The sequence below is a fragment of the Salvelinus sp. IW2-2015 genome, unplaced genomic scaffold (assembly GCF_002910315.2).
Source record: "Salvelinus sp. IW2-2015 unplaced genomic scaffold, ASM291031v2 Un_scaffold1436, whole genome shotgun sequence".
In the NCBI taxonomy this organism is placed as follows: domain Eukaryota; kingdom Metazoa; phylum Chordata; class Actinopteri; order Salmoniformes; family Salmonidae; genus Salvelinus; species Salvelinus sp. IW2-2015.
In genome coordinates this window covers 427991-445797 of record NW_019942906.1, presented here as the reverse complement: position 1 = coordinate 445797, position 17807 = coordinate 427991, and the positions used below count along the sequence as shown (strand labels likewise).

The 17807-nt window shown below is 42.4% G+C and overlaps 2 protein-coding genes across 2 annotated transcripts in view; one reads left to right on the top strand and one right to left on the bottom strand.

Moving 5' to 3' along the window:
* The first annotated feature begins 1365 nt into the window (after positions 1-1365).
* Positions 1366-3115, top strand: spryd4 (SPRY domain containing 4). Its single transcript, XM_024138278.2, has 2 exons — positions 1366-1547; positions 2040-3115. The coding sequence occupies exons 1-2, from the start codon at positions 1415-1417 to the stop codon at positions 2579-2581; spliced, it is 675 nt and encodes a 224-aa protein (XP_023994046.1). The 5' UTR covers positions 1366-1414; the 3' UTR covers positions 2582-3115.
* The window catches only part of LOC112070827 (glutaminase kidney isoform, mitochondrial), a 29265-nt gene continuing 14564 nt past the window's right edge, over positions 3107-17807 (bottom strand). The window contains exons 4-18 of the mRNA XM_024138276.2: positions 14901-15030; positions 14205-14284; positions 13790-13953; positions 11217-11275; positions 8739-8771; positions 8042-8100; positions 7858-7924; positions 7679-7729; positions 7155-7331; positions 5893-6024; positions 5570-5662; positions 5314-5375; positions 4882-4958; positions 4605-4668; positions 3107-4310 (exon numbers count right to left, since the gene is read on the bottom strand). Coding sequence (XP_023994044.1) covers positions 4154-4310; positions 4605-4668; positions 4882-4958; positions 5314-5375; positions 5570-5662; positions 5893-6024; positions 7155-7331; positions 7679-7729; positions 7858-7924; positions 8042-8100; positions 8739-8771; positions 11217-11275; positions 13790-13953; positions 14205-14284; positions 14901-15030 — 1405 coding nt within the window. The 3' untranslated portion in view covers positions 3107-4153. The remainder of the gene's footprint in view (positions 4311-4604; positions 4669-4881; positions 4959-5313; positions 5376-5569; positions 5663-5892; positions 6025-7154; positions 7332-7678; positions 7730-7857; positions 7925-8041; positions 8101-8738; positions 8772-11216; positions 11276-13789; positions 13954-14204; positions 14285-14900; positions 15031-17807) is intronic.

Genomic DNA, 17807 nt, shown 5'->3' with positions numbered 1-17807 from the left:
GAATACTTTCTGAAGGCACTGTTTATGCATGAAAAATTAATCTAGTTATGTAACGTGGGAGTAATTCAGGCCTTACTAATATAACAAAATAWATATTATGTGTCAATAAATATGCGAGAGTCTCTCAGGGATATGGACAAGCACRGTTTAAAGCCTCGCTAAATTAGTGTTTCACTTCACACTGGTACAAAGTATCAAGGGACAGTCCTAGCTACCTCTATCATCGACATCGGGACTAGGCGCTTGAGTTTCGAAATAAAATACAGACTAGCTATTTCTGTATTCAAAGTAGCTTAAGGCTAGATATTGCCCTACATTAGAAGTTTTTAGGAGGCTCTTCTGTCACCTGTAAGTCATTGACTGGCTGAATATTCTTAAAAATAAAGACAATTTCCTCACACCAAGAAAACATTAGGCCTATATTAAGCCAATAGTTATCTTCCTCTTTTCCTTGAAGAAACACCTGTCCCCCTTCGTGACGTATGCCGCATGGTAGTCAAAGAAAAGTTTGAAAAAATTCAATTTCATGTTGATGTGTTGGCTGTAGGATGACTAAACAAACATTTGAAACAACATAGCCAGAGCCATAATAGAGCCCCACAGTGGAAGTCTCATCATACCCATAAACTCTAGCAGTCAAACAGGGAAATGGTTCCAGTRGTTTTTCCGCCATTACTTTTWCCCATTGGCGATTTTAGAAACTCTTCAAATAAGGGCTMTGTTTCGTGTAGGCTTACCCTGGCGTGACGTTTTGATAACCATGTAAATCTCTCTCGGACATGGTGACTTTTATCGATATATATTCGYCTTTATTTACTCTCAGATTCGKAACTGCTAATTTGCATCAAAGTAGACATCATGCAAATCTGCAAATCTCTGCAAGCTCCTGCAGTCTTCTCCAGATCATCGTGGCATTTATAGTTCTTTATGACAGCCAAATTAGCATTTAATTTTTGGGGGGTAAATACAGGCGAATATCTCTATAAAAGTCACCTTGTCCTAGAGAGATTTACACAGTTATCAAAACGTCACGCCAGGGTAAGCCTACACAAAACACAGTCATTATTTTAAGTGAATCTAAAATCCCCTATGGGAAAAATGAATGGTGGAAAAACGATTGGAACCATTTCRCTGTTTGACCGTTAGGTTTTATGGGTATTATGACTCATAATGTGGTACTCTATAATCTAAAAAAACAAAGTGTAGGTCCTACCACAGGACAGAGCCCACATGTTGAGCGTTCCTTCGCCAGTCAAATCAGCACCAAGGACAGCGCCTAACCAGGTTTCAATTGTAAATGAAAGCCAGTATGGTATGTTCAATGCATTCTCCGGTGCCGTAGATGGCGCCATTTAGCAAGAATCATAGTTTGAAGATTTACCAAGAAGGAAATAGCTTTGTTGTGTGAGTAAAGATGGCGATGTCCCTTGGRTTGGGACAATATTGTCGCTTGGCAGGACGAATTATGGGCGCATTGTCCCGCAGACAAACGCGTGGGACACTTCTTCCAGCGATAAGATGGTATATTACCCAAACGGCGGGCAATAGTGAGTAGAAACTTGAACTGCGTGTGGACACTTGAGTGAGGCGCCCTTTGCCTTAGTTTCATCTCATAGCAAACTAGAGGTCAGAGCAGGGMAGATTGCATAACACAATTCTGACCGCGCTCGTGACCAGCTGCTTGTGTTGTACACGTAAATCTTAACGTGTAGGCCTAATTTTGAAAGTTTCCATGCGTAAATTAACTTTCGTTTTGAAATCTGACATTTCACCAAGTTTACAGAATTTACAAGCTTTGAAAAGTTTGGTTACATCGTGTTGGAAGGACTAGGAKACTCCATTTCAGCTTTCTTACCTTAGTAGCTTAAATACCCTAGTAGCTTAAATCGATTTGCTAGTAAATCACAACGTTTTAACATGTCTTATGTCATGTATGTCTCCACTTTCACCATGCATATGCATTTGCCCCTCTAGAGAACGTTCTGCAGTTGCCAATATCTATTAATAATTTTTGCTCTCCATTCTGCTTCTCTCTATAGACGTGCAGTTTAAGCTGGACGACAGGACCGCCCACAGCAGTCTGGACCTCTTTAAGAAGGACACAGGTGTCATCTATCGCATCCTGGGCCTAGACCCCAGCCATGWCCAACAGAACCCTGAGCGCTTCCGTGATTGGGCCGTGGTGTTCGGAGACGGGCGAATCACAGYCGGCCGCCACTACTGGGAGGTGACAGTGAAGAAGTCTTCAGAGTTCCGTTTAGGGGTGGCCGAGGCGGCGATGTCACGGGACGACTGCGTAGGCACCAACCGCTCCTCCTGGGTGTTCGGCTACGTCCAGCGCAAGTGGTTCGCCATGACAACCAACCAGAGGGTGCCGGTGCCTCTCGTGGGTAAGCCTGACCGCGTGGGCATCCTGTTAGACTATGAGGCCGGCCTTATAGGCCTGGTGGACATCCCGAAGGCCAAGGTGATCCACAGCATGAGGGMCACGTTCAGGGGGCCTCTCTGCCCAGCGTTTGGCTTGTGGGATGGAGAGCTGCTTACACACTCAGGTCTGGAGGAGCCTGAAGGCTTGAAGTGAAGCAGAAGGATCTCTGGACTCTGATGACAATATGTCAGGCAGGTGGATGGCTTTGATGGCAAGGCGAGAGGGGGCCAGGAGCGGCGATGTGCATTAACTCTTCCAACTTGGTTCTTGTAAACTGAACACTTACAGCAGGCAGCACTTGAACATGTCTTTCAAATCTCCCATGAAGAGCAATATTCTCGACCMMYAGGAAAGCTGAAGTTTATTTTCAARGGGGGAAGCAAGGAGTTGATCCAATCTGTAATTTCACTGCCATACAGACTCCGCACAARAAGTTGTGTTTTTTGTTACCTCTCGTGTTATCTTTTTTCTATGTGAAATAAATGGCAACAATATGTAGCCATCCTGTGTGTAACAAGAGGTCATTAGGTACTGGGAATGTTGCTGTTATTACTATTGCTTAATGTCTTGACATCCTCCATTATRTTGTCAAACTTGAATTAAACCAAAACCATGCCTTTTTGAACCTTTTGATATAATCCAATTGTGTGCTGAGATGGTATGCTGAAATAAAAACCGTTACACATTTCCACTCATTTATTTACAGCAGCAAGCTTACATTGACAGTTTAACCTGAGGAAGCAGTCTGTAGAACAGCATCACTTAATCCCAGTAAGAAACCCCTGGATGTGTGTGTCTTTGGTTTTTATAACATCAAAACAACAGTCATCTGACTCAGTAGATTCATGTACATATTTAAAAGGGAATGCTGATGGGACACTGTCATACATGAATATTCATCAGTCTCAGTCACTCAAAAGATCCCATTTAGACATGCCATTTCTATAGTTACATAACAGTTGTGTTTCTCTTATGTTGGGCCAATTGGTATTCACACCAAAGAGGAGAAAAGACCAGAAGCAAAATGATTGTCAAATACCTCATCCTCACGATCCATGGCTCATAGTTCACTCATATCTTCTGACCTGCTTATGAAACTTCCTATTGAGGTAGATTAATATATACTTTCCTACTTAATATATTTCTAGATTTGTACAGTATATTTATAACCTGCCAATATGTAACGTTACAATGCTGTGTGCGTTATGCAGTTATAATGTATGTATAGTGGCATAAAATCCACTAACTAAATACTAARGTTGTAGCTTCATACATAATTAAACCATCACAAACCATTGTATAAATAAATACATTACAAACAGTGGTCACATACCAGGCAGCATATATACATAAAATGTACATCACACTGGCATTTTTAAGTGACGACTAAGGACAAAGTGTGTGTGTACTTATAAATAAAAAAACTGCCAAGTTCACCTGAACTAGCAACTGATCACTTGTTGGTGCCATGTCAACATGAAACAGTACTACATTGARTCTGTCCACTCCTGAAGACTCCTGAAGCTTTTATGTGCAGCAACATGGACAAAGAAAGTGTGCTTGGGACAGCGCAATCTCTCACAGCGGAGTGCGATATGCTGCGGCGAACCCCAACCTTTATACACAGTGATGTTTGACCCTATCAAATATACTCGCTTACACCTCTTCACTAATGGCACGAAATGGCTGCATTTCACARGTTTAGACACATCCAGTCCGTCTGGCTTAAACCACCACCTTCAATGTGTCTAACTTTCTCTGGTCTTCTGTTTCTGACTGGGACTCACTACTGCATGGGTACAGCCGCTGGTACTCCGTCAAGACTGACACCACCCCGTCCCAACCAAACTGCCTGGCGTCATCCAGGGGTGTGTTTCCCCACCTGATAACACAGAGAAAGATATGAGCGGCCAGGAAAAAGCTTTGAAATGGGCTTACAGCTACAGAGGCAAATGTGGTGCGAGGCAAAGGGAAACAAGTGACAAATGAGACTCAGTTGAAGATCTCATTCTAGCCCTTAACTATTCTGGTGTAGCAGAGTGATTTTAATGATCTGGACACTTTAAAAAAAAACACCAGTCTCCATTATCCATGCCAAAAGGGCCTTTATTATGGAACATTTCTCAGAGACGTGTGAGTTATTAAAAGTGTCAGGCAGAGGCAGTGGTGTCCCTACCTGTCCTTTATATGGGGGTTCACTTTACACGTCCCTGTTAGGAAGATCACCGCTTCCACATTACCTGAATAAACAGGAAGGAAGAATTCAACTTCAATATACGGTAATGCGTTTGTGCAACCAACCAGTGATGCATTCACATATCCATTGTCCACACAGCGAAGCCATCCACTCCAATTAAACCATATCAGCCACACTTGAATTCCAAATGTGAACGATAAGGTGAAGTACATGTTATGTGGGAGTACAGTATTATCATAACAAATTATAGTGTCACCTTCAGCTGACGCCACGTGGAGGGCTGTACGAGAATCATAGTCTTTCTCTTCCATGTCCACAGCCGAGAGAGCAAACCTAGGGAAGGACAGGAGCGAGAGAAGGAAGAAAAGAAGAGTATAGCAAAAGGTTAATTGGAATGACAGATGGCCGAGACTAAGAGATAAGGGATTTGAGACAAATTACTTTCTGAAAAGCTCTATATAGTAATTATATTGAAGTTAACCGAAATTGATTTGATACGAGAGGTCGTCTGTTCCATGCAGAACATACATTTAAATGTATTATGGAAATCATTTCACAAGTTTCTTCTTGTCTGTCTGGCGCCCAGCACTTGGTTATGAAAAGGCAAACTATAATTTCTTATAAATCATTAGGACCGACTATAATGGATTGAATTTATATAACTAGTCTCCCAGGATTCAGTCTTTACCTCCTCAGGGCAGAGACATCTCCACTGTAAGCTGCAAACATCAGGTTCACCACTGACTTGTTCTGAAGGGGGCAGAGGAAAACATCTCTATGATGGGCGATCAACATAGAAGAAGGCTATTGAAACACAGAGGTGTTTCAAGTGTTGTAAAGGAGACATGAAATTAACAGAGAACAGAATTTTACAGAGAGTTTAAAATGTTAAAATAAGAAAAAATTAAAAGAAGTATTTAGTGTGTACTCTATCCCTTACTTACCCTATCATCAAGTGATTGTCTGCGAGGGTCCAGCTTCCTTGCAAAGTGTCTCAGGTTGTCATAGTTATGGAAGTTGAAGAGAGAAACCAGCTCCTGATCAATCAGCAGATAGAATGGGAAAATTCAGACAGGAAAATGACCGATTACTCTACTATTCAACGTTCTATTCTATTTGAATCTTCCATTTCMACAATGTCTCATACAGTTACAAAGTATACTTTCTAAATGTAAAAAAACAAGGCCATCACTGAGAATAAATATCGACTGCTGAGTTTGACAAAAACGTAAGTCATAGGTTATTGAAATTCTTGTTGTCTGTGTACCTGACAGAAGTGAATGCCTCGGACACTATTTCCGACACGGTCTAAKGGAGGAGACCAACACATTATTCCCATTACATTAGGGACCACCAGCAGTACTGCACCAGAAACGCCAGACTTAGCAGGTAAACCCACCTGGAAAAAATAACAGGTGGAATGAAGGTTAGTAGGACACTTATAGCCGGGTGCATCTCAAATAGTCTAAAATAGATTCCTGTCTTTAAAAAAAGCAACACAATTCAGTTGGGAACATAGAGACATTGTAAACAATACAACATCCCCAGTCCTTAACCTCACTGGTGTAGGGGGCAGTATTTTCATGTCCGGATGAAAAGCGTGCCCAGAGTAAACTGCCTGCTACTCAGGCCCAGAGGCTAGGATATGCATATTATTAATATATTTGGATAGAAAACACTCTGAAGTTTCTAAAACTGTTTGAATGATGTCTGTGAGTATAACAGAACTCATATGGCAGGTGAAAACCTGAGAAAAATCCAACCAGGAAGTGGGAAGTCTGAGGTTTGTAGTTTTTCAAGTGATTGCCTATCCAATATACTGTGTCTATGGGGTCAGATTGCACTTCCTAAGGCTTCCACTAGATGTCAACAGTCTTCAGAACGTTGTTTCAGGCTTATACTGTGAAAGGGGAGKGAATAAGAGCTGTTTGAATCAGGGGTCTGGCTGAAAGCCATGAGCTAAGTCTCGCTCGCGGCCGTGAGCGCGAGCTCCGTTCCTTTTCATTTCTAAAGACAAAGGAATTGTCCGGTTGGAATATTATTGAAGATTTAGCGTCCCACTTGTACCAGAGAGGTTAATCAACCCACACCCACGGCACCCATCCCTCCTATCCCACCAAGGCATCACACCAAGACGGTACAAAACAAATAAACAATAACAGAAACAAAAAACAATAGCAATAAATTCTGACAATAGCAATAACTTGTCTCCTCTCATTTAACTACTTATCTGACAATATAGGATAGGTGAAAGAAATATGGCACATCTGAGATAAAGGGGAATGTTCTAATTGACCACATACTGTATTTTACATTTACATTTAAGTCATTTAGCAGACGCTCTTATCCAGAGCGACTTACAAATTCGAAAGTTCATACATATTCATCCTGGTCCCCCCGTGGGGAATGAACCCACAACCCTGGCGTTGCAAGCGCCATGCTCTACCAACTGAGCCACACGGGACCTGTATAGTAGGATAAGGCCACCTCGGGTCATTGACCCCTGACCTCTGTTTCTCAATAACTCACATGGAAAGCGAACTGGCCAGAGAAGTCGTACATTCCACATGAATGCATGAGGCTCAGGGTGTTCCGAACGGCCTCCGCACTCAGCACCTGCTCGCCTGTGATTGGACAGATGCCCCCGTTGGCCAGTGTGGCAGCCATGACACTGCCTGACTCACACGTCACCTCGATGGAGCACAGCTGAGAGGAAAGCAGAGAATAGTTAAGACCTCTGGTTTACTGTAGAGGGTAGTACTTTAGTCGAATACAGAGTGTTTCCACCAGGGACAGAAAGTCGGAGATAGATTCAATCCGCAGCGCTGAAGATCTGCGCTGTAGCGCGATTGAAATTTAAAGGCAATGTTCCCGCGTTCGCAGAGACTGCATTCATGGTAAACACTGCATATCTAGATTCAATCGAAAATCACCTTTCAATTTCCATCGCGCTGCAGCGCAGACCTTCAGTGCTACGGTTTCAATCTAGGCCTAGGAAAAAGCTAAAGACCTTCTTGGATTCAACAGCAAACTTCWTAAAAAATGAGTCTCACCTGGAAGTAGAAGTCGAGGGCTGCAATCATATCTGCATTCTTAGGAAAGCACTGTCAGGCAAAATGAGAGAGAGGCCACAGTTTTAGATCACAATTTTAGATCACAATCAACAGGTAACTCATAGTCTAAGAGTTTAGGAATTGGTAAGACTCCGTGAAGCTCAAACACCCAGACTCACTTTTTTCTCCTTCAGGTAGTAACCAATAGCAAAATTCCTATCTCCGGTCTCTTTCTCTGATTGGAAACTGTGAAGGCAAATGCATATCACAAGCAGTGTATCGCACCACAAAGTGGAGTTACTGCATGGGCTGCAATATTGGATAATTGCATTTGCATATTCTAACATTCAATTCGACACTCACGTAGCGTTGCTGAAGSCCACATACTCTGTGCCGGCCATCTTCTTTAAGTATTCCATTACCTACGATAAAAGACGTGTCAGTTGTGAGATGAAAGAACACACCGAGTGTACAAAACATTAAGAACACCTGCTCCTCCCATGACATCGACTGACCAGGTGAATCCAGGTGAGAGCTATGATCCCTTATTGATGTCACTTGTTAAATCCACTTCCAATCAGTGTAGATGAAGGGGAGTGGTCAGGTTAAAGAAGGATTTTTAAACCTGGAAACAATTGAGACGTTGATTGTGTGTGTGTGCCATTCAGAGGGTGAAGGTAAAATAAGTGCCTTTTTAACGGGGTATGGGGTATGYTAGTAGGTGCCAGGCGCACCAGTTTGTGTCAAGAACTGCAACACTGCTGGGTTTTTCCATGCTCAACAGTTTACTGTGTCTATCAAGAATGGTCTACCACCCAAGGGACATCCAGCCAACTTGACACAACTGTGGGAAGCATTGGAGTCAACATGGGCCAGCATCCCTGTGGAACGCTTTCAACACCTTGTAGAGTCCATGCCCCGACAAATTGAGGCTGTTTAGATGGCAAAACGGGGTGCAACTCAATATTAGGAAGGTGTTCTTAATGTTTTGTACACTGAGTGTATAACATGTARATTGTTACTAATAAGTCTGAAGTCTGAAATCTTAAAGGATACTCACATAATCAAACCTCTCTGCCTTGTTCGAGTTAGGCTGTAAAGAAAAATAAAATTTTAGTACAGTGTTCTTGTGCTGTAGTATTTCTGTATTGACACTATGCAGAGAGCTTTCCGGCCCCTAGGTGGCAGTGTTTGTGTATTCTGGCACCTGTCAGACAGATTCTGGGTGGGCGTGTGGGGTACATTTAGTCACGGTGTCTGTCTGTCCGCCTGTCTGTCCACGTGTGGTAATGTGATGAGTATGACATGGGCTTGCAGCTCCGGGGGCAGATTATTGCCCTGCTTAGGTTTCAGGGTCCAGTGAAAAGATCACCGCCAAGTCGTTAAGTCACCAAAAAGGGCAGAGTCTGGTACTTCCCCTTACTGCTCTGAGCCACCCTGTCCTGAAAGGTCAGAGATGATCTGAAACATTACTGTGACGAGTTGAGTTGTCCTCAAGGAATGGGTTTCTTCTGACGTGGTGCATCCCATGGCTTATTGATCAGTAACATTCTGATGAGGTGTTCATGAGTAGTGACACGTTTTTCCACTCATAACTTCTGAGAGTTCTGCTCTCTCCGAAAGATCAACTGCAATTTGCACAACATTTATAAATATCAATTGAATAAACTCAAATGAAAACGTGCTAGAGGTGCTACACTGACTTGGAAGAGTACAAGTTGTACAGTATGTACAATAGACTATTAGCCAATTAAATGTCTTTCAGACATCTCTATCTGTTCTTGCATCATGTACTTAAAGGCCCAGTGTAGTCAAAATGTAGATTTTTCTGTTTTTATATATATTTCCACACTATGAGGTTGGAATAATGCTGTGAAATTGTGTACATTTTAAAAGACCGCTTAAAATGTCAGCCTGTTTTGGTATYATGGAGTTTTGGCCTGACTGGTGACGTCACCAGGTGTTAAATTAGCTAATAGACCAATAAGAAAGAGAGTTCCAAACCTCTCTGTCAATAACAGCTAGTTTTCAGTTTTCCCCTCCCCACTCAGACCACTCCCAGACAATCCTAGCAAAATTCTTGCATGAGAAATTGACTCTTCGTTAAGCCCCAGAATTTCTTGATTAGCAAGGGGTGGTCTGCATTTAATTTAATTGTTTATTACCAACACAGTTTGAGATCATTGTGAGGGGATTTCACCATTGGTTGAATGGGGATGTGTTGTCCGAGGTTGCAACAGTAACCAAGGGGGGCGTGGCTTAGGGAAGGGCCAATTGCCCCTCACTAAGCATTTATTTTCTCTTTTTGACCATTTTAATTGAAAACGATCACAGTAAGGTTTGTTTACCCAGAAATGATATGATATTGAGATAAAAACATCTGCATTGGACCTTTAAAGGACCCTATGTAGACATTTGAATTTCACTTTGTCATTATGGGGTATTGCGTGTAGATGGGTGAAGAAATAAATAATATTTAATCAACTTTGAATTCAGGCTGTAACACAACAAAATGTGAAATAGTCAAGCGTTATGAATACTTTCTGAAGGCACTGTAATTGTTACCCAGAAATGATAAGATATTGAGAGAAAACCGTCTGTATCAGACCATTAAAGAACCCTATGATTGTCAAAGACATAAAAAATAAAACAACAAACACACCTTCTCTCTCTCCGCGCTGTCTCATTGGCCCGACTCACTCCCCCCCCCCCCCCCACCGACAGTAACCCCCTCCGCCACTACTGTATGTGACCCGCATAGCCAAGAGGCATATCTCTCCAGTCAGCTGTTAAGGACAGGCAGCCAGGCAGGGAGAGAAAAACACAGTAGAATAGAGGTCCATGTCTACATAAGGCAGAGGCCAGCCCTCTTTCCCCACTGCTTTAGCTGTTAGAATGAGGGCAATGCTGACTGATAGGGAGTCAGCTGGTGATAGCTTATTGACCTCTGTCCACACAATATTGGGCAATTGGTCAATGATTGACGGTAAAGTCTGACCGTGAAACTTGTCTGTACTAGTTATGACAGTTTTCCTGATTTCTTGTATATCTAATGTTGGCGTGGATTTGGTGTATAGCTGTTTGCATACATACAGTATATGCAATGCAATGCTTAATCTGTGTGAATGTAATGTACTACTGATTTTGTTTCAGTTAGCGAGCAAAGATTAGAGCTCTAATTCCAAAACCTCATGAAAATCTTATAAGAGATTATACAACGGGTGGGTCTWATCCTGAATGCTGATTGGTTAAAACCGCATGACAGCCGGTGTCTATTCCACAAGTTAAAACCGGCTAAATCTATGATGTTAAAATGCCTATTTACTCTGTTCAATATGACTGCACAATCCATTGTCTCATCAGCCCAGCCAGCCAATTTATAAACTTGATCTCCATTATAAAAAGCATCAAGACATTATCTCACATTTCTTTTAGAGTAAAACGCCTAACAACACCAGTGCCAATATATCCTCCAAACACCGGCTTCGAGGACATTATCACTTAATTATAACATCAGTGCACCCAGGAATCCCCTTACCTTGAGCAGAGAACTGATGACAATAGCCCCGGCGTTCACCATAGGGTTGTGTGGTTTATCTGTCCAGAGAGAGAGAGAGATGACAATGTTGTCACTGTCAATGACAAGGACAATGTTGTCAATGCACTCCACCACCACCATATAACCTAAAGATACGTCCAGTAAAATAACTTCCACTAAGAAAGGTAACACATGCATGTGTATGCCAGAGATGAACATATGTAATGGCACCTAGCCAGCTGAGAGGGAACCTGCAGATAAATTGTATTGACTTGCTAATGATCAGATGGCCTGTTCTTGCTTGTTCCTGCTCTATTGACTGTACCTACAGCTTGTTGCAGTCATTGGTCAAGCTGATGGATATTCTCCCCAGTAGTTGCAGAGAGGTTGGCTCTCTTGTCTTGCCACAACTGTTTACTGAAATGTGTAATTGTTTGCTTTCACGGTGTAACATTGGAATGAACTATTTACTTCCCTACAACTGAGTTAGGTTAGATCAGGCGATAGTCAACGTTATCATTTGAGGGTTCAACGTAAGGAAGTTTTCCCCTCAGTACTCAGATGCATTCAAGTGTGGAGCATCTACATAGAAGTGGATACAGAGACATGGGTCTTTCTATGAACTAGGGTACCACTGAGGATTTCCTACACTGGACAACTTGTTAGTTGTTGATAAGTCATTGATAATAATTCWACGTTTTTTTTCTTGTCATTACATTGAGATATAAGGGGGCTCATGGCTTTGATAAAATATATTTAACCTTTATTCAACTAGGCAAGTCAGTTAAGAACAACGTCTTATTTACAATGAAGGCCTAGGAACAGTGGGTTATGACAGTGTAAGTTGTCATTATATCACATAGAAGCATTAATCAGTTCAATTTGACATTGAACTTGAACCCTGTAAGAATCCTGGATCTAGCTGTCACAGTTGTTTGTGTAGGAGATCTCAGAAATGCAGTGTAACTACATGTTATGGGCTGAAAAAAGTTTTCATGGGCACACATGTCCAAAATTATAAATGTGTTGGGAAATTGAATCCTTCTAACCGAATGTCACCTTCTGCTGATACTTAAAACCTAAATCGGTAGTGTCATTAAAGTGGTTCTTGAGCATTTGGTGTCAAGCTGATTAGATATGAAGTGATATTTTCACATATCGTCATCTGATCTAGGAAGGAATTTTCCGAATGACAGTCAAGTGACGGAACAGCTGTTGTGATAGTGCACGCGAGGCAGCAACAGCCCAAGTGCTGGGGGGGGAAAAGCTGTTCGCAAGGAATGTCCAGAATATTTTGGTTCTCATTTGTTAAATTGGTGAAGACAGTTGTGCCTGGATCCACATTGGATCTAATATCCCTAGCGAATTGAGGTTGATCWTCTGTTGTCTGCTTGATTTGCAACAGGGTCTCGTTAGATTTAACAGAGAAGCATCAAGGTAATGTGTTCACGTTTTTGTGCCTTGGTTTGGACACCAAGTCTACTGTGCGCAATCGTGTAGGATAGACTATTGCGCAACACCCAAAACTAGTCCTATGAATTATTCTGGATATAATGACAACAAATGACATAGCCTAGTGGGCTTATTAACAATATGATCTTGTAGTGAAATAACACGACAGATACATACTTTTCATGTTACAACTGCAATTTTAAACACAGGAGCTTGAAGTTGCCTACTTGAAATTGAATTTGGAGCTCAGAAATGCAAGTACTGGAATAGGCCTTACCTTGAAAATCAGACATTTCCTACATTTGGTGATTGAAAAGTCCTTATAATTATTGTATAAAATGTACAAGTTCTCCTGCTCCTATAATTATCCGTAATTTAATTTTGTATCCGTTTTTGTGAGCGAGGTGGCCACTTTCGTTTGTTTCCCGGGGCTTCAATTGAAGGGTGTAGCGCTACACTGTCGTGGTAAAACCACGTGCGGTTATCATGAGAACGACAACATCTAATGTAGGATTCAACTTGACTTTCCATACAAGRCCTTCAATTAAAAAAGGAATCTGGTTTTTGGTAACTTTCTCATTATAAAAACAGCGATGGTGAGATTCAAATGGTGAGATTAATGCTACTGCTACTGCCACATAAATTACAGAAAAATCGCCAAACTTACATCCAATCTATTAWGTCAGGCAATGTCCACATTATTCTCACATATTTTAGAATGTAATAATAGTTTGAATATCAATGCTAGGCCTAAAAAATGAAAGTGGTAATGGCCTACTTTTTAATTTTCTTTTAACACTTTTTGAGGGGAGATCTATATTACGCCCTATTTGTACAATTATATACATTATACAATTGCATTACATCGAGGTCTTTGAAAATTAAAACGAAGTGCTTGACAAAGCCTCTGAAAGGCCTTGAATTTGACTTGCCAATGTCTGTATGAACCCAGCTTTAAACGATCCTTAGTCCTAGGCCTATAGAAGCCAAAATGGTTCTACCTGGAACCAAAAAGGGTTCTCCTACGAGGACAGCCGAAGAATCATTTTAGGTTCTAGATAGCACCTTTCTTTCTAAGCGTGTAGGCAGACAGGGTCAGAGTTAGGGTAACAGTCTCTCACCCTCCTCATCCAGTGACAGCTGGTTGAATTTGAGTCCGCTGGGCTCTTTGCCCACGTAGCGATGCACATGCTCAGTCCCAATCTCGTGCACAGCGATGGCGTACTCCAGAGGCTTCACACATGATTGAAGACAGAATGGAACCTTGGTGTCACCTGCAGAATGTCTGCCTCACGCCAGCAGGGCACAGGGGAGAGATCATGGGACAGTGTGAGAGGAAGGCTGAGGTGAAAGCAGATACAGAGGAGGATTCTACATGAACAAGTTAGGCAGACACTGACAAGGCAAGATGGGGTGGGGGGGGATGACATGCTCTTCATTTCAGGGACATGGGATTATGTGTTTTAAGATGGAAACCAGTGGGGATAAAAGGAGACGATGTACATAGAGCAGATAACACAAATGCTGTAATCTCACCTCTGTCCATCCACGGTGCATAGGGACACACCCCACAGATCAGGGCTGAATTTAGCCAGTTGAGGAATATAATCTGCCACCTGAGCAAAAGACACACACACACACACACACAAAGGAATGGAGTGGATAAGTCACGTGTCATGTGTGTCAAAGGCAGGTATGTACAGTACACGTGTGTACAGTATGTGCATGTATCTCCAAATGTACAGTGTGTGCATGCTTTTATTCAGTACGTGCTTGTGAGTGCGTTTTCAGTGAGCGCTTGTCAGTAAGCTTACTTTAGCATGTGATGTAACCTTTGCACAGTGTCCAAGCGAATGTTTTTTTAACGTCTGCAAGCAAATGTTTGGTGGTGTGCTTATTTTAGCATGTCCTCATATGTGAATGTGTAGGTGTGCATGTGTACAGCGTGTGAGAGAACGTTTTTAACGTGGGAATGCATATGTGTATAGTGTAGCCCAGCGTTTCGCAACCTTTTTCGTTTCCCTGAGACCACCATTGTCAAAAGCTCTTGAGGACCACCATTCGCAGAGTTTTACGTAAAATATCTCAATTTTAGCAGCGCATTTAACACATTAAAGGCCTATTATAAACCATTTGCATTGTAAAAAGTCAGCCCAAACACATCTACCAACATTTGCAGACCACCCCGCAGTACACCGGTCCGCGGACCAAAGGTTTGAAAACAGAACTCACGTGTCCCCCAACCTGCCTCTGGGTGCTGTAGTACAGCTGGTTGATGTTGGACGCAAACGCCTCAAAGTCTGGGATGATGAACTTCCTCCTGAACGCCTGGGTCAGCAGCAGGATGTTAGCGCCCACACACCTGAAACACATACATAAATATCACACATCACATGTATACTTTGTATACTCACTGTGGCTCAGTTGGTGGAGCGTGGTGCTTGCAATGCTAGAGTTGTGGGTTCGATTCCTGCTGGGGTCAGCCGTACAAATGTATGCACACACTACGATCAGTCACTTTAGATTCGTTTTTTAATAGTACAACTACTCTATTATCACACACAGTGTCAGTGACCTATATATAGCCCTAATACAAGGCTGTTGACTCTTATGCAGCGTCTAGGAGTCAACAGCCATGTATCAGGGCTAAGTGACCTGTAACTGTGGAACAGATACACTACTGACCCTATGATGAAATCCTAATGACACCAACAACCTAAAACTGGACCCCAACTGGGACCAAATTAAACGCTGAGAATAGACAGCCTATCACATTGTAGATACACACCTGTCTTTACCACTAGACAAACATTGCGCCAAGTTTAGTAAGCGCTGACGTGATCTCAAAGAACGACATTGAAATGGCTCTCATAGCTGTGATGAGCTGAAATATCCGCCTGGGCTTGTTAATTAATACGCAACTTGGTTTAGAGTTTGGGGCACTGAGGAGGCGAATAGAAGGATCGCATCATTTATAGAAATGGGATTTTTTTTTTTTGTGGCCTATCGCTAGTGACCACCTCAGAGTGTTCCACAGAAGGAAAGACCAATGTCTAATCACAACACATTCTTATTCTGTTCTCCATGACTTTCTGTCTGTGTGTCGTGGTTGTTTGTGTTGGTGTGTGTTGTGTGTGTGTGTGTGTGTTGTGTGTTGTGTGTGTGTGTGTGTGTGTGTGTGTGTGTGTGTGTGTGTGTGTGTGTGTGTGTCTGTGTCTTTGGCCCTAGTTCAGAAACAATACAAAGCACAACACCAGTATCAATCTAAGATTTACAAGGGACTGTAGATATGCAGTATTCAATCACTGGAATATAGTAATTCAATGTAAGAAGAAGTCTACCAGACAGGACTCAGTGACCCGCTACTGTAGCAGGCCAGTGTCTGAATCATCACGGCATTCATTAAGTTAGCTTTGACACCTAGGAAGTAATACTGTTTGGACAGCAGTCTAGAGCCCATCAGACCTCGCTGATAAGCCGAGCTCCTAATTCAACCAGCCGTCTGCAGTTCACCCACTACGCTGGCCTTTCATTAGCGCCTGTCAGCCTTAAGCCCTGCACAAATGTCATACTCTGTTCGCCAACAATTCCAGAAACACTCCCTCTCTCTCTCTCTCTCTCCTCTCTCTCCTCTCTCTCCTCTCGTCTCTCTCTCTCTCTCTCTCTCTCTCCTCTCTCTCTCTTCCTCTCTTCTCTCTCCTTCTCTCTCTCTCTCTCTCTCTCTCTCTTCTCTCTCTCTCTCTTCTCTCTCTCTCTCTCTCTCTCTCTCTCTCTCTCTCTCTCTCTCCTCTCTCCTCTCTCTCTCTCTCTCTCTCTCTCTCTCTCTCTCTCTCTCTCTCTCTCTCTCTCCCTCTCTCTCTCTCGTCTTCTCTCTCTCTCTCTCTCTCTCTCTCTCTCTCTCTCTCTCTCTCTCTCTCTCTCTCTCTCTCTTCTCTCTCTCTCTCTCTCTCTCTCTCTCTCTCTCTCTGCATGTGTTACGTTTACATGTGGCATCAGTGAGGATCAGAGGCAGCTGTCGTCCATTAAAACAACAGACGCGGTCCATCTGTCTTCGCCTCACATTAAACCGCAACAGAAACACTACTATACACCCACAATCAAACATCCCTGACAATCCAAACATCCCTACCATAACAAATCTCCACCTGTCCACTGTAGAGGTATGAAGAACAGATACAGACAGAGACAGGGGAAAACAAAGTCTTGGAAGTTTCTAGTTAACGCTGGGGCAATAGTATAAACAGTTCCTCCACACAGTGAAATATACTTTCAAGAAAATACCATGTAAAAAATGGGATGTGGTGTTTTTCCCAATCAGCCAGAAGAATGAGAATACTCTACGTGGGATAGAGAAAGACACAATACATCATGCAAACTTTCTGAATTAAATCATCAGTGTTTACTAGTAAATACTCTCTCTAAACCATCCTGCAAGAGAATTTATATGATATGATAAAAGGGCCAAATAAGGATATATCCATTCCATCTTATCCCAAATCATTAGGGAAAATAATAGAATAAAACTTTATTGTCCATCCAGGACGGACATTTTTCCATTAAAAGAATCAAATACACATAGATTCTCACATCATACACATTTAAACCAGTCAGTCCATCATGTTGCATATACTAACAACAGAGGACATGAATACATTCACTCACAAACAACCACTGTCCCAACTGCACTGGATAGATAAGTYCATAATACCGATACAATTTACTTTACATTTAGTAGTCCAACAGCACAAGGAACAAATTAATGTTTGAACACGTTCTTCTTGGCCATGGGCATTCTGAAGCGCCGGCCAGAGGGAAGCCTCTCCAACTGAGGGTGRWGAGGGTGGGAGGGGTCGCTAACGACAGCCAGTGACTTCCTTTTGGTTGCCTTGTGGAACAGACTGCTCAAATGTGCCTGTGGTCGACCAATTACTTTGCTGGCTGTGTTTACTATGCTGGTCAGTTTGCTTTTGCTCCTCACACTCAGATGACTATACCAGACTGTCATATTGAATGTGAGGATGCTCTCCACCAAGCTGCTGTACACCTTCTCCAGAACATCCTGGCTGACCCCAAACCCCTTTAATTTCCTGATTAAGATCAGGTGTTGGCTTGCTTAAAAAAAATATACAACCTGTATTC